Raw genomic sequence first — 16,704 nt, 5'->3', positions numbered from 1 at the left:
CGAAGCCGTTAACGGCCGCCGCCACCCGCCCAACCGTCACTCGGCGCCTGCTGTCCCGGTAATGGTCACGTGAGCCCCGGGTATTGGCGGGGCACTACAGCCCCCAGCATGCACTGCGTGCCGTGCTGAGGCAGTTGCCGTCGTGCGTCATCACGTCGAGCACACATCATCAGCAGCTACGCCCCACCCTCAAATTTCAAACTGGCTCCCATGGTGCCCCGCGGGCTCGCGCTGATTGGCCGCGGCGGGGGGCGGCGCGTGGTTCAAAGGCGGCGGCGGCGGCAGCGCGCGCGGCTCCAGCCCCGGCGCGGCGGCCTTTGCGGCAGGTCCGGCTCGGTCCCCGCGCTGCGCCCCTCCGCCCGCAGCTCCGCGCCGAGCTCCGCCATGGCCTCCCTGAGCCTGCAGAGCGGCGGCAAGAAGGACGAGAAGGGCAAGAACATCCAGGTGGTGGTGCGCTGCAGGTACGTGGGGCGCTGCAGCTGCGCGCGGCCGTTGGGGGCCCGGCCCGGGGCTGCGGCGGGGGCCTGGCAGGGCGCTGCGCAGCGGCGCCACCGGCGGCCCCGGGAAAAGGGACGGGGCGAGTTGTTCACCACGGTTACTCATCCGCGTGTCTGTGCGCGCGGGCATCGCCCGAACTGCGCCTTGGAACGCGTGTCTGGGGCCTTGGCTGCGTGCGCTGTGATGTGCCTTAATCCTCGAGGCTCGGGTTGATCTGTCGAAAGCTTTTCCAAGGTGTAAGGAGGCAAAACGCTCCGTTTTTCTAAGCCGGCTCAAAGGCACGGCCGGTTTAAAGTTAGGGAAGATAAATATGAGCTACGAGAGAGAAGTCTGATGGTGCTGGAAACGGGAAGCCTGAAATACCATCTGCTAAGTTCCTGAGAGAAAGCAGCTACAGTTCAGCTCAACGGCTTTTATTTTTTTTCGGACTCTTGTGTAATTTCAGCTGTACTTGTTACCTGGATTTACACAAAAAAGCTGAGGAGTCAGCATTCAATGTAATGACTAATTACTGTTTATCTTGGCTGGTGAGATGAATTAATAGTGCATTAATAATTTAATAATCTTTTGCCTGGAAGCCCTAGTCTTCCAAATGCAAAGAGAAACTATAAGCTATTTTTATTCTTGTAAAATAGCAAAAAAGACACTGAAATAGTTGCTGTCAGATCAGTGGAAAGGTTGAATTAAATCAAGGACTTGTGAAAGAAGAATATATTTCCTGAAACAATTGGGTTTTAAATCCTGTGAAGGGTAATGATTCTTTTTCAGCTGCTTATTGCTCAGTGGTTCTGGGTAGTCCTCGCTAAGTATCAACGTATATTGTAAGTGTATTGCTCAATATATCACTCACTTCAGGCTTGCTAGTGGTGTAGTGTTTATGTGAGATTAATAGCCTGGTCTGAATTTTACCTCAAGCTCTCTTTTTACTCCCCACTCCCTAAAAATCCGCTTGTTTCCTGCTTGCTCTTGCAGTTCAGTTCTTTTTTTTTGATACTGCTTTAAATGTGTGTTTGCTCGCAAAAGCAGATGCGCCTGTGCTTATTTAAAAACCTTCTCCAGCAGGGACTCACCATGTGTCAGCCAGACCCTGGATTTGGAAGTTCATACCAGATGTGCTGATGTATGTTAGTCTGCTATGGTTGGCTCACCTGGTGGGGTGAGGGCAGCACCTAGTGCCTATGGGGCTGACCAGGCTGCTGCTCACCTGGAGGCAGGTGGTAACTGCTGCACATACCTGAGTTCTCACTGTGACCCACTGTTAGGCAGCATATGTTTAGGTCTCTCGAATTTGACTGGTTCAGTGCTTTATCACTGCAGAGCAGACTGTAGTGGTTGTTCAGCCTCCTGTAAGAGCCACAAAACTGATGCTGTAACTTGCCCTTGTGAGCAAAATGGTTGTGACTGTTGGCTCTCACAGTAGTGACCTGACTGCCGTTGTTGCTGTCAGTCTTGCAGAAAAGTGTCTAGTGGTCTGCACTGAATCTGACACTTCAGCCTCAGCGCTGTGCTGAGGAGGAAATGTTAGCCACAAAAGTCAGGAAACTCCAAATGCCACAAGTTTGTGGCATCATTTAACCTTTAAAGATGCAGCATTTGAAATATCTCTGCCATTAAAATATATTAAATTAGATCGTAAAGATTCTGTTCTCAGGTTGGCTATTCTTTTACATTCAGTGTGATAACACTGTTGAATGAATAATAAACTGACACGTGGATCTGCTAGTTTTATCCAGTGGTCATTTTCTTGACTTTGCACAAAATTATTGCTAGTGCTGGAAAGGAAAACTGTATGCACAAGTTCTGACTTGCACACAATGCTGCATAACATCTCCACACACCAGTGCTTTAAATGATGAAGCAGCACACTGACCTTTACAATACTAAATGTTCTGTTGTGCCTTAAATTAAAAAAACCTTAAATTACAGCTCAATTTGCATAAAAAAGCTGGGTAGGCTTTTTGCCCTTCTCCTTCAACTGCAGCCGAAGTATCTTGTAATGTTCTAGTTATAATCTTTAGAGTCAGTTTTATAGAAGTTCTTGGTAGGGCTCTCTGCTTTTGTGCTGTAAGTTTTATGTTTAGTGTTTTAGAAGGAGTGGAGTGGATGTCACCAGTGTGAAATGTATGTTTCATCACTTGTGCAAGTGAAAAAGAGAATTTTTAAAGTGAACCAGTTTGGTTCATCACTGCCTTTCCTTCCCTGTGCAATTTTTTATTTTTTGAAACACAAAGTGGTGTAAGTAAGCATCTTCATCTTTGATTTCTTCTCAAATGGTCAGAGCATAACTTGTTTAAGTGCAAATTAAGTCATATGTACATCTAACACAGAGTAAGCATGTTTACAGGATTACTTAAATATACTTCTCTAAACAAAGTAAAAGCTATATGTGCTTAAGTTCTTCCAGGGAAATGGAAGTAGAGCAGTGTCTCAAAAGCAAATTGTGGTGGTTTCTTCTTGAACAGTTTTTTGAGATAAATATAAAATCTTCGTTTTTTATCCTTTTATTATACTGTGGCTTCTTAAACTGAGCAATATTGCTATGTTGATGCTTGTTTTCTTGTCAGTAATATTGTTAATACAGCAGTCTTAATTTCTGTCCTTTTAGGCCTTTTAATGCCTCGGAACGTAAAGCAAGCTCCTATGCTGTTATAGACTGTGATCAAGCAAGAAAAGAAGTTAGCGTCCGCACTGGAGGAGTCACAGACAAGACATCAAAGAAGACCTACACATTTGATATGGTAACTCCCTGTCATGTTGAGGCCTTCCAGAAACAAGCTAGTGAACTTCTCTAATGCAGTCAGCTGCTTGTACTGGATGTTGCTGTGTGGTGCTCTGCTGGTAAATGGGACCTGTTGTCTTTGCCCCAACAGGTTTTTGGAGCTCAGGCAAAGCAGATTGATGTGTATCGGAGTGTGGTGTGTCCCATTTTGGATGAAGTTATTATGGGCTACAACTGTACAGTGTTTGCGTAAGTAATCCAAAAATGATTAATAAGAAACTTTGTTTTAATTTTAGTTTGTCTACATTTTAATTTTTCATTCTCTCAGATATGGCCAAACTGGTACTGGAAAGACCTTCACAATGGAGGGGGAGCGGTCACCGAATGAAGAATATACATGGGAAGAGGTGAACTTTCACTCCTGAGATTTCGTTTGTAGCTTTATGGTGGTTCTCAGATAATGCAGAGTATTAATGATAACCTTAAAGGTTATCTCTTGAGAATTCTGCAACTGGCTTTCTTTAACCAGACTGGGAATAGCAAATACTCAATATTTTACATGATCCAAGTTTACAACCCTTAGAGCACACACAAAAATCTTAACAGCAGTTATGAAGCGTATGAGTGTTCCTGTTTATATCAGACTCTTGTTCTTTCCCTTTCCATGCAATCCCTTTCAGTACACATATGTATTAAATGTTTCTTTTATAAATGTTTAAATTTATAGGATCCACTAGCAGGTATAATACCTCGTACACTGCATCAAATATTTGAAAAACTCACAGAAAATGGTACTGAATTTTCTGTGAAAGTGTCTCTCTTGGAAATCTACAATGAGGAGCTTTTTGATCTTCTGAATCCTTCTCCTGATGTTGGAGAAAGACTGCAGATGTTTGATGATCCTCGAAACAAGGTAAATGCTCTCTCCACACATTTGCTATTTAAAGGCTTTGGAAACTATTGAGAGACTTAAAAAAAAAAATCTATTTTGACAGAGAGGCGTAATTATTAAAGGCTTGGAAGAAATAACTGTACACAACAAAAATGAAGTGTATCAAATCTTGGAAAGGGGTGCAGCCAAAAGAACCACTGCAGCTACTTATATGAATGCATATTCCAGGTACAGATTTTTCTCATTTCAGAAAATTTATTTTAACAAGATCTTAAGAGGTAAAAGATGTTGAAGCTGAAGAAAACCTGATCTTGTGACTGTATGTTGCTATTCTTGTTATTAAATGTGGATTAGAAGCCACAATTATAACTCTTTCTTTGCATTATGTGGGATGACAAATCTTATTATGTATATGAAAAGGCATTATACAATCTGGAAGCCTCCCATCTTAGGGGCAAGCTGTTCTTATCTGAGATGCATGATCATCTGCTTAAGTTTTTCCCTGTTTAGAGGGTGATTTTTGTCACAGATATCACTTGTTCCTATGTACTATCTAGTTGGAACAGTAGCCCTGGAATTTCACCTGACTGTAGCTGCATTCTAAGAATCAGATTGTTCTTTATGGAGCGTATAGAAAATTAGTTACAACCTAGAACTAATACATTACCTTTTTCAAAACTGCCTGTGGAAACAAAAGAACTTAAAAGTCTGATCAACAGGTATTTGTGACTTGTTGTGTCACAAATGTGTATGTTTTGTATATCCTGGCATGAGTATATTATCCTCTGTCAGATATTGCACACCTTCAAAAAAGCTAGTTTAGAAGATTGTGTTTAGCTGATAAAACATGTTGTTAAAGTTGCGAGTAGCAAGTATGAATGTTGGATAAGTTATGTTCAGATAAAAGTTCTTCAGTATGTTCAGGTAAAAGTTCTGTGCAGGAGTCTCCTATGTCCTTTCCTCACTCACAGAAAGTGCTATTGTAGGATTTTTTAGTAAAGCTGGGATTTCAAAATACTATTATAAAATTTGTCCTTATATAGGCTGGCACAAGATTCTCTTTTCAAAGTTCATCCAGCTGCTTATTTGTTATTTTTAAATACATTATATTATGTTTATACAAAAAAATGCACTTGGAAGAATTTCATGGAGTATTGCAAGTGTAAATTTCATTTATTGGGTCAAAATATTTCTCTTTAAAGACCAGTGATATCTGGCTAATTTTTAGACTCCTGTAGCAAGCAGATAAATTGATTCATTTGGATATTATATCTGAAATTGAATTCTTTTGTAGTCGTTCCCACTCGGTGTTTTCTATTACCATCCATATGAAAGAAACTACAATAGATGGAGAAGAGCTTGTTAAAATTGGGAAACTAAACTTGGTAAGTATTGGAATTAAATTTCATTGATGCTATTCCTGAAGTTAGTGAGCCAGAATTACCTGACCTTGTTCTGCTGTGAATCTGGGCTTTTTTTTCCAGTGTCTAGTAGTGATCTATCTTCAAGAGATGAACTATGTTTATGTCACTTTGAGAAACATCTGTCATGCTATTACATATTTCTTCTGGATAAGTACTTGTAGGACTGTTCATGTAGGTGTGTTCTGCTTCACTACGGGTCAAACAAGTTTCATGGTGATTTGAGACAAGAATGTCCTTCCTCTGGTGTTTTAGGTTGATCTCGCAGGAAGTGAAAACATTGGTCGGTCTGGGGCAGTTGACAAAAGGGCTCGTGAAGCTGGAAATATCAACCAGTCCCTTCTGACTCTAGGAAGAGTTATTACTGCTCTTGTAGAAAGAGCCCCGCACATCCCATACAGGGAATCTAAACTCACAAGAATTCTTCAAGATTCTCTTGGAGGACGAACAAAAACATCAATAATTGCTACTGTTTCTCCTGCATCTATAAATCTTGAGGTAAATGTTATCCTGAATATAGGTAGATGGTATCTACCTATAATAGATTCTATATTCTGCAGAGGATATGAAAACATAAATCAGCTATTCAACTTTATCTGATACTATATTTATCACAGGAAACGCTAAGTACACTGGAATATGCCCACAGAGCGAAGAACATATTGAACAAGCCTGAAGTTAATCAGAAGCTGACAAAAAAAGCTCTTATTAAGGTAAGCTAGATGTGTATTTTTCAAAAATTCAGCAGTAAGCTTGGTTGTTTCTGTTCACATAGTTTCTACTCTGCACTTAGGCAGAAACTAACTAGTAACAGTACTGTTCTGAGCTGATTTGATTTGCTGAACTGATTCTTCCAGACAAAGCTCCCCCACTGATACAGTATTAGTCACTTTGTGGAACCTGAAACTGCTGCCAAGACTCAAGGTGGAGAGGTGGTTATTACACGTAGCTAGAACTCTGTGTATGGGCTACCTATTTACAAGTTAGCGTAGAATTGCCAAACAGCTCTGGATGACATTTTTTTCTGTGCTTTCTATATTGGCAGCTTCATTCCCTAGAAAGTACTAACTAAACAGGTCAGTAAATATGAATGACTGAGATGAATTGAAACAATTAGTAAAGAATACTCATTCTAAGCTTTTAAATGCAATCAAGGATAATTCAAATGTTTGTGCTGTATGTACATCCAATGATATAAATTTAAATGTTGCTATAATGAGCTTGTTTGAACATAAGTGAACTATTAGATTCTGGAACATTTTCATGTGTTTATGCAAAACTGCCATAGAGTTATCTTTGAAACATCTGTTACAAATTAACAAAATTTAGTGTAATTAAAGTTAATTTTGGATATATGTGTGTGTCTTATCCCTCCATCTCCCTTGCAGGAATATACTGAAGAGATTGAGCGTCTAAAAAGAGACCTCGCTGCTGCACGAGAGAAAAATGGAGTCTATATTTCCCTTGAAAATTATGAGTAAGTCTTCAAAACTTCCAATTAAAACCTTTTTTTGAATACTGGTACCTATCCTCATACACAAACACTCTGTAGGTCTATTTTCACATCAGAAAACTAACAATTGTCAAAGGAATTCAACAGACCAGTTAAGCTATTCTTTAGAAATTAGTTTTTAGAAATCTAAAGAGTAGACCTCTCCTGAGGTTGCTTACAGTCAGACCTTCCTATAAGTCAAGAAACAGACTTATAGCATACAAATACTTATCGGGTGGAAACTTCTAATAAAAGAGCAAACCTGATGTTTTTTTAAGATGACTTGTTTACACAAGAAGCTTTAAATAAGAAATTCTTATGCATTACATGAAAAGTAGGCAGTATTAACTTAATGTAGGAAGTAAACAGTATTAATTGAAAGGACTGGACATGAAAAATAATAGGTAATGATAAAATTATCTCTTGCCTGATTTCTTTTTATTCTTGTTTTAGAGCTCTTAATGGAAAGCTGACGGTTCAGGAAGAACAAATTGCAGAGTATATTGACAAAATCAGTGTCATGGAGGAAGAAGTAAAGAGAGTAAGTCAAATGTCTCACATATGACCTAGACTTTCCCTCTTTCCCAAAGTCTTTGGAGAACAAGGAAAACAGTTTAAAGAAACACCATTCTTGTAGGGTTGTGCTGTGCCTTAGGTTCCAAACTTATAGTTTAGTTTTTCATATTATAATTCTTTATGCCTTTCAACCTTTCATTAATTTTTCTTGATAATATTGCTTGGAGAGCTTTGTTTAGGGCATCTTCAACCCTCTGGAAGATTGAGAGAAGATGGGTAGTCCTTGGAGCTAGAAAGATGGAATACCAAATATGAAGTTGCAGAATGCAATATTATTCAAGCTGAGCTATTTTAATGTCAGCCTTTGCCTTTGATTTGCTCTAGTGGGTGTTCAGTAAAAATCGGTCTGAAGCAGCACCATGTCAGTTGATTGGCATCTGGTTGGAGGCAGAGAATGAGGGCTGAAGAGGCTCACATTAACAAATTGGAAATATACAGGAAGTTGGAGCTTCCTCTGTGGAATATAGAGTTCCTGCTATATGTAAATGCTCTGCACAGCCAAATTTTCATTTTGATCAACTTTACTGCCTCCCTCCCTTTGTATGCTTAGGTTTTCTCAATGGGTCTTTTCTGTTGGTTTGGTCTTATGATTGGAATGAGGAAGCAAGGAATTATTACAATAAAACTAGTATTGGTTTGTTACGGTTTTGGTCCATACAGAGAATAATTTAGTCTACATCTAACATGTTCTGATCTTAAAGCTAAAACTTCATTTATAGATGGCACTTGCCTTCTAGTGTTGACACTTTGAAAGATGTGAGAGTGACTGAGTCTCTACCATACTGATTTGCCTTCCTCTTCAGATCACGGAGCTATTCACAATTAATAAAAATGAACTCGAGCAATGCAAAACAGATCTGCAAATAAAGGAGAAAGAACTAGAAGAAACACAGAAGGATTTGCAAGAAACCAAGGTTCATCTGGCTGAGGAAGAATATGTGGTCTCAGTTTTGGAAAATACTGAAGAAAAGCTTCATGGCACGGCTAGTGAGGTTGTCACATTCTGACATCTAACTGTTTTAATTTCCTGTGCTTACCTTTCTTAAGCTGTTCAAGGAAATATTGCTGCTAAAACAATAGTAACAAAAACTAAACTTAAGACATAGAGATGAACTTCTCTATAATATGGTGAAAGGCCACTTAAGAATGCAAGGCTTTGTTAACAAATGACTGTTAAGCACGCTGGTTCATCTGGAGCAACCTTCAGATCAGTTTATATGAGAGTTCCAGTGCTTTCCAGTCTCTTGTCATGAGTGATTTTACAGAATAAGTAATTTTTCTTACTAAAAACTTATTTTTTAAAAATAACAAGGTATATGTATATAAAAGGGGATGCAAAACTGCCAACAAGCTTTAGAGGTTTGTAGTATTTCATACTCACTGAGTGAACAGCTTGAAACTTTTGCCCTGTTACCCCTGGAATTTAATGCTTTATAGCTTTACTCAGTAGCCTTAACCACTGAAATGGTATTCATGCAGAAAAAGAATCTTACTACTTCAAGGCAAAGTGATGAAGCCTCTATTTTTAAATCAATGTGAACAGTTTACTTATTCAGATTTCTTATTGCAGAAATGGTACTGGAAATCACTTATTAATATCTACTGGCAAATAGACAAGGACATGGAGAAGGACTAACTAATTTCTTATATAATGGAGAATGTCATTCACTGGTGATGGTCATAATTGTTCTTAGTAGCTAACTTTTTTGTGTTCAGGGACTCCAATGACTTCACACCAGGAGTAAGAACTAACAGTTGTAAATTGATGCAAAAGGAAATATCCCTTTTCTAAGGAAAAGCTTTTAGTTAAATGTCCTTTGAGCTATAGCTGCTCTTCCTCATGTAATTTATGCTTGACTTCTAATTCAAAGACTAACTAAAATAATTTTTAAAACTTTCAGTTGCTTAGTACTGTTGAAGAAACTACAAAAGATGTATCTGGTCTTCATGCAAAGTTGGATCGGAAGAAGGCAGTTGATCAGCACAATGCTTTTGTTCAAAATACTTTTGCAAGCCAAATGAATGCTTTATTCAACAAAATACAAGATTCAGTTAGTGAGAACAGTTTGAAGCAGCAACACATATTGACATCTTACACAAATTTTATAGGTAAGTGACATATTTGTGTCTAATCTGTTATCTTGAACTCTGCAGCAGTAATACCAGAGACTGTTTCCTGTAGCTCATACTTTATACTAAATGTATGTGTTTATTTTAAATGATATAGTAATTAGTTGCACCAGTAATAATGCAACTAGTATGATTCATTGAAAATAACTGTTATAAACAATTATGCTCCTCAAATATCTTTTAAATGTGCCTTAAATTAGAGAGGTGCTCCTTTCCTGTGCAATAAGATATACTAAGGTTGTGTGCAATAGAGTTCCTATCTTAAACTTTATGAAAAAAATTTGTAATGGTTTTTATTTTTCAGGTGACCTCCTCTCTACTAGCTCTTCAGCAGCTAATATCCTTGTATCCATTGTATCAGCATCTTTTGCTTCTATTAAAGAACTGGTGTCTACTGAAGTTTCTTCTGTGTCTGAAAAAATACTGCAACATGAGACTCTATCCCTTGATACGAAAGCTGAACTGATGAAATTGATTGTTAGTATATTTACTTCTGTTATTTAACATACACAAAACTGTTCTCAGAATAGCAACCATAAGTAATAGCTAGTCATTTTTGGCATTTATCTCTGCCTGCTTCCAATTTGCTGTTTGACCTAAGGGTCTCACTCCACATCTGCTACTGTAAGTTTTAATATACTGTGTAGAAAACATTAGTTGAGCACAGATCTGCATGTATTCAAATAGGTACAGGTTTATTTAAAATGTAGACAAAGAAGCTGCTTTACTCTCTTCATGATTTTTTTTTCGACCTCTGTCCTTTCTAGGAGACACATACATCTGGATTAAGTGGTGCGTTAAAGAGTTTGACACCAATGGTTGAATTTGTTCTGAGGTTAAACTGTCAGTTTCAGAATAACATGAAGAAATACTCTGCTATGGCTGTTGAGGTAATGGTCATTATCATCTTGTACTCTTCTGTTATAACTTGCAAATAAACTTTTTGTGTTTTCCGCTGCATGTCAATGTTTCTATTTCTACTGGTCTGGCCTCTCTTCCTTTATTGCATCTCGTGCTTCTACCTTTTAGTTCTTTCAGACTTCTTTTGCTTCTGCATGTAATGAATTCATTTGCTACTTACATAGGCATAACTATTTGTTTGAATGCCCCAGAAGAATGATATAGATGCTTACAGCTATGTGTAACATACATATCTCTAATATTTTCTTTCTATATTGTAGAAATTTAAAATAACCAACATATGTGTCAAAATATTCCTGCTGCCATACCAAACTCTCACTGGTTATCTTGATTCTTAGGGAATGTAACTCTGTCTTGTTAATAGTAGCTGTAAGTGTAATAACTAATGAAGAAACTTTGCTTAAATTTTTATTTTTATTCTCTGTCATGTCTGACTCTGTAAAACTCTGGCCTTGCACTTTTTCTTTCTCCCTTTAATCAAAAACTGTCTTTGTTCTTGACGACTTGCTGCTGTGACTGCTAAACTTGCCTTGTTTTGTCACTCACAATTTGCCTGTGATGATGATAGAATGTTCTTTCTTTATGGTTCTCTCCTCATCTAGAAACTTTTCCTTGGTTTTCAAGCTTAAACCATGGACTCTTTGTAGTCTATCAACACTTGCTTCTTGCTCTTGTCTTAAGCATCTTGTTTGCGTCTTTCTGATTTGTCTTTCTTGCAGGCCAAAGCATGTCTTTGGAAAAAGCTGTTACTGAGTTCCACTCTGTAACTTTGAATTGCTGTTATTTGCCTGCTCTTACCTATATGACTTCATTTGTGCCTTTCACAAGTGCCTTTAATTCCATGGGGCAGAGTTCTGTATTTGTATAAGTTACTCTAGGGAAAAGTATCCAGTTCCTATCTAACCACAAATATCTAACTTAAAACTTCTTTCTGTAAAGATGGAGGGCCATAAAAAGGAAATAAATACCTTCTTTGGAGATCTCAGTCTTGCTCTGAAAGCATTACAGGAAGAAACAGACAGTGTTTTTGCTCAGCTTCAGAATGATTGTGAGAACTTGAAAGAAGAAGTAGAAATGACAAGGATTGCGCACACGAAGGTATCCTATCTACTCTGTTTTAAATTTTATAGCAGTAAATGGCTATAATTCCTTGTGAAACAGTGTTAGGTCAATAGCTTCATGATGATAAATCCTTTTATCAACTTTTGTGCTGTTTTTAGGAAACTTGTGTGGTAGCCAAACAAAAATTACTCATTTCTAACTCACATTAAAATCTTTATCTATACCTCTAAAAGCAAAATGTCTATCTTCTATATTCCCAAGTCTTATTCTTAAAATAATAAAGCTAAAGTATTGGTTATACCTTAAATGGTATATTTTGAATACCTTTATCAATGTTTTGATGCAGAATGCCATTAAGATCTATATCTTTTTCTTAATAGAACACAGCTGAATTAATATCCTCACTTCAAAGCCAACTTGACCTTTTTGCTCGGGAAACTCAGAAGAGTTTAACTGGTGTACTGGCAAAAAATGGGAATTTGAAGACCACCATCACTGCTGTACAAGAAAATGTTCACCTGTAAGGAATATCTATTCTATTCAATATCTATATTGATGCAAGATAAAAATGTTGATGCAATATAAAAGTGCATAGAAAAAATGGGCACAAATGTTCTTAATATTTCTATATATTGACAAATTCTTCTGGGCAAGAACTGTATATTAAAAGTGAATTCTGGCATAGAACATAAATCCTAGCTCAGCTTTTCCCTGAGTAAGAGTCTTGCTGATAAGAGGCTTTGTTTTGGGGAGCAATATGCTGATGAACAGCCTTTGGTGTGCCTGGACTCGAGAACTTCCTACAGTGAAAACTTAGCTTGAGCTATAAGCCCCCTAACTATTGTAATGTACTCTGACTCGCTTGCAGTTACTGCAGAATACTCGTGATCCTAATGTCCTATTTGAGACACTTTAACTTCTCAAAATTAAAGATATCTCTAAAATCTTGCAAAAACTTAAAATGTTCTATATTGCAAAAACTTAAAACCTACATTTTTAAATAGTTGAACACTAAAATCTTAAATCTGTTCTTGCAGGAAGACGACAGACCTAGTCAGCAGTACAACTTCTAATCACAGTAAATTTATTGCATCTCTGGATAACTTCTCTCAAGAGCTACAGGATGTAAATTGTGAGAACAGGAAGATGCTGAAGGAATCCACCGACCACTGTCAGCAACTTCTTTGCAATCTCACAAACATGTCTCAGGATACTGATAAATGGTGTGAATTTGCAACAGCTCAAGTAGTCAGCTTTACTGATCAGCAGCTGTTGTCCTTTAGCAAGGAGAAACACCATCTTCACAGGTTACAAGAGGTATCTGTAGTTATTTGTTTTTTATTGCAATAGTTTGATGCAAAATTTAGAGTAGAATTTGTTGGAAAATAAAACTAGTATCACTTACAACTGGAATAAGACTATGTTCTCTTTAATTGCAATAGACTTAGGTTATGAGGCTTAAGTAGATGCCATTTCAGGATATTGAGTCTTGACTTCAAAATCTTGCTGTTAAGTATAAAAGTCAGAGAAATTGACCTGACTTATGTATGGTTAACTTTCATTTATAGTATAGACTTTTGTATCTTTTTTGTACCATATCTCTTATTGCAAAGCCCTAACTACCAACTATAACCCCAAGAGGTTTGCAGAATGACCAGATTCTGCAAAATTCAATTTATTTAGTGTTAGGGGAGAAAATTTCTCTTGGATAGCTATTAGTTCTGACCTCTTGCATGAGAATTTTTCTTTAATTTCAATCATAGGTTTTCCCCCACCCCTTTTATATTGTAATATGTGATGGAACAGGCAAAGCTAACACTTCACCAACTTCCAGAAAAACTTTTTTCCAAGCATTTGTGGTCTCATGATGCCCCTATACATTATGTATACTGAATGCTTAGTGATTTTTCAGGATGGGAAGAACAAAAAATGCAGACTTCCTTGCTCGTTCCCAAGAAATGCATAGCACTACTGGTCCTTGTAGTGTTGTTTTTGCTTTCACTTTATAATTCTTATTCCTTGCCAGTTTATACATAGAAGCTGGAGGCATCTAATTTGAACCAGATGACATCATCTTTATTCCTCTGAGTAGTTTTCTAAAATGATCATACTTTCTAAGAAACTGGCTTTCTTCTAAAGAGTTCTCAAAATGAGAATGTAACGCTGGCACTGAAACCTCTGTTTGAGGTCTCTCGGTTGTTTCATTTCAGGTGGTGTCACTAATCCTGCACCACATCTTAGAAAAGGGGCTGCAACCTTGACTCTTTCTGTTAACTTGTTTTTATTTTTTTCAGAAAACCGAAGAAAGTTGTGATAAAGCAGTTGCAGAAATTGCTAACAACATTGATAGACAAAAGGCTGCTGATGAGAAGGCACTAAATGGCCTTCTTGAGCAGATAAAGGTTGACCAGGAGATGCTTCTGGAGCAGAAGGTGGCACTTCATGAGGAAGCGCACCAGGGACTGACTCAGGTTAATGGCTTCCTGCAAGAGGACCTTAAAGTGGATGTTCCAACAGGTATTTAAAGTAGGACTTGCTTAAAATGTTTTTACAGAAACAATTTATAAGCTGCAGAGCTTATAGGTGAGATTTAATAAGAACAAAATACAGCTATCAGTTGTGATGCTTTTTAAAATGCATACTAATAATGATTGAACAAAGGGTAACTTCTGCTTTTAGGTAACGTGAAATGGAGCATCTAATTCAAGTAATATATCTATATAGAAAAATGTATAATACTGAGAGTGTTATTTAACTCATTTCCTTAGTATATCATCTTCTTTAAGGCACAACTCCACAGAGGAGAAACTACGTCTATCCGGTCACACTTGTGAGAACAGAACCCCGGGAACTGTTGCTAGAGCAATTAAGGAAAAATCAAACAAAGCTTGATTCCATGTTAAACAGCTTGAAAAAGGAACTGGAAGAGAATGCAGATCAGGTATGTATATGGATGGTTAAATAATACTAGTAAACATCAATTTCATATCTTGGATATTTCTTATTTTACATGTTGAAGTTGACTAGAACCTGAGAATTGTTTCAGGTTTGAGTCCTGTGCAGTACTGGAAATTGCGTGTGCCTTGCTTGTGAGGAAAACAATACTTTGAAAAACAGAAGTAATTGATAGTTGTTCAGAGACTTTAGTTTCTTCCTGTTTCAGAAAAGTGGGTGTGCCGCGTTTTTCACAGATCTGATCACAAGTTGTATGTTCATCTTGGAATACAGATATAAATACACTTTCATGGAAACTTCTTTTTTAGGACTTACTGGAAGAGGAGGAGGTGGTGCAGGATGAAAGTCTTGTCAGTGACAGGTCCTTGCTGGATGCAAACATATGCTGCAACACAAATGGTGGCATTCCCTTTTTCCAGGTAACTTCCACAGATACTCCAAAAAGCTATATATTTAGGAGTGAAAGAGAACTATCCTTCCATAGTAGTGCAGTGTTTCTTAAAATCACTTGCTAATGATATTCAGCATTGTCTAATGATTACTCTTCCTAGGGAATAAAGCTTTGTTGACCTTGAGCTAAATTAACAACATTCTAATTCAGATACTCAACTGCCTGGACTGAGAGGAAATAATTTTCCATGGAGAGAGAATTTCATGATTGATTAGACACAATCCCATATTTCTTTATTAAAAAAAAAAAAGCGAAATTGCTAAGGGGCCTTGTAAATACTTTAGTATTCTTCATTCTTTTCTAGTAATGAATAAATTTGCAAGACTGAACTGTATTTTCTTCCAGCTCCTGTAACATAGATGTAGATCCTTGTATATTTGGCTTGTGCACTTTTTATACTTTTTCATCATTCAGTTAGAAGTAGACAGTGATGTGTCAGATGTCTGCAATAAATATATTTTTTTAAAACATTAAAAATCTTTTCTGAGGCTTTAACAATTTCCCTTTAAAACACTGTACTGCATTGCACAGGAGCAAGAAACTTTTGCATGTCAAGAGAATGCAAATGAAATAATTGGATATTTCTTCTATGTCTTTAATTGGATTTACAGCACAAAAGGAGTCACAAAAAAGATAAAGAGAACAAATCTACATCTTCATGGGAGAAGACCAAAACAGAGGATATGACAGAGCAGCTTCTTTCGAAATCCAAGCTTCCTCTAAGATCACTGAACTAAGAAAAATCCATGGCAGATCACTGTTTTGAAGTACTTGTTTCCAGATGTTTACTGAGCCATAATTCTTTGATTATCCTCGGTCTCTGTATATAGTGATATATTGATACACAGTTTAGATCAAAGGTAGGCCTGCCCAATGTCCTACCTCTGTCCTATTTTTATATGCTATATCTCACAAAGTATTATCAGGCAGCTTTTTTAAAAAAAAGATTATGGTTCTCTGTTAAATAAAGATGTAGATGGTCAAGTAAGCTAACTTTTTCTGCTTTTCAGTAGATATAAAACAGTAGAAAAGGATGCAAAAAAATGCTAGCAGTAGCATTAATAGCTTACCAGCTACCATTTTGTATTTTAATTAACTGTAAATAAGTATTCTGTTTCCCTGTATGCTTTAGTCTGTCTCCTGTTATTCTGAAATAGATATAGTTCAAGTGCTGTCTTTCTGTAACTGGGATACTTCAAATAAATCTATTACTATTTGTGACAGAAATGTATAAGCACCTCTTCCCTCAGTAAAACAAGCTTATGTGACTTCCATCTTAATAAACCTGGTAACTTTAGCAACTGTGCTTTTAAGTCTTGTGCTGACAGAGAAGGTTGCATGACTCATTTTCCCTCCCTTGTTTCAGAGTAGACAATAGTTTATTTCAGTGCCTTTTAAATATGTGTGAGTCTCATTATGTTGGGGAGTGATCTGATTTTTTTTAAGTTTTCTGCTCTTATCTTAATGTCCTGTTGTGATGTGTTGGTTTGGGTGCTCTCTTGTCAAGTACAGCTTTTTATGAACGTAGGGGCATTTCTTGTAAGATATGGATACTTAATATTAAAACTTGGTTATGAATGCAGCTCC

General features: G+C 37.4%; 1 protein-coding gene across 1 annotated transcript; it reads left to right on the top strand.

Annotated features, from left to right (window-relative positions):
- Positions 1–375: 375 nt before the first annotated feature.
- KIF11 (kinesin family member 11) lies at positions 376–16,414 on the top strand. Its single transcript, XM_026051646.1, has 22 exons — positions 376–461; positions 3,104–3,236; positions 3,369–3,466; positions 3,546–3,624; positions 3,945–4,130; positions 4,213–4,337; positions 5,404–5,494; positions 5,786–6,028; positions 6,148–6,243; positions 6,919–7,007; positions 7,476–7,563; positions 8,402–8,590; positions 9,500–9,707; positions 10,033–10,205; positions 10,496–10,618; positions 11,589–11,747; positions 12,092–12,231; positions 12,749–13,028; positions 14,006–14,228; positions 14,498–14,652; positions 14,975–15,085; positions 15,729–16,414. The coding sequence occupies exons 1-22, from the start codon at positions 385–387 to the stop codon at positions 15,852–15,854; spliced, it is 3,192 nt and encodes a 1,063-aa protein (XP_025907431.1). The 5' UTR covers positions 376–384; the 3' UTR covers positions 15,855–16,414.
- The last annotated feature ends 290 nt before the right edge of the window (positions 16,415–16,704 follow it).

The sequence above is a fragment of the Nothoprocta perdicaria genome, unplaced genomic scaffold (assembly GCF_003342845.1).
Source record: "Nothoprocta perdicaria isolate Ctin4 unplaced genomic scaffold, notPer1 scaffold_111, whole genome shotgun sequence".
Taxonomy (NCBI): domain Eukaryota; kingdom Metazoa; phylum Chordata; class Aves; order Tinamiformes; family Tinamidae; genus Nothoprocta; species Nothoprocta perdicaria.
This window is presented reverse-complemented; position numbering and strand designations above follow the sequence as displayed.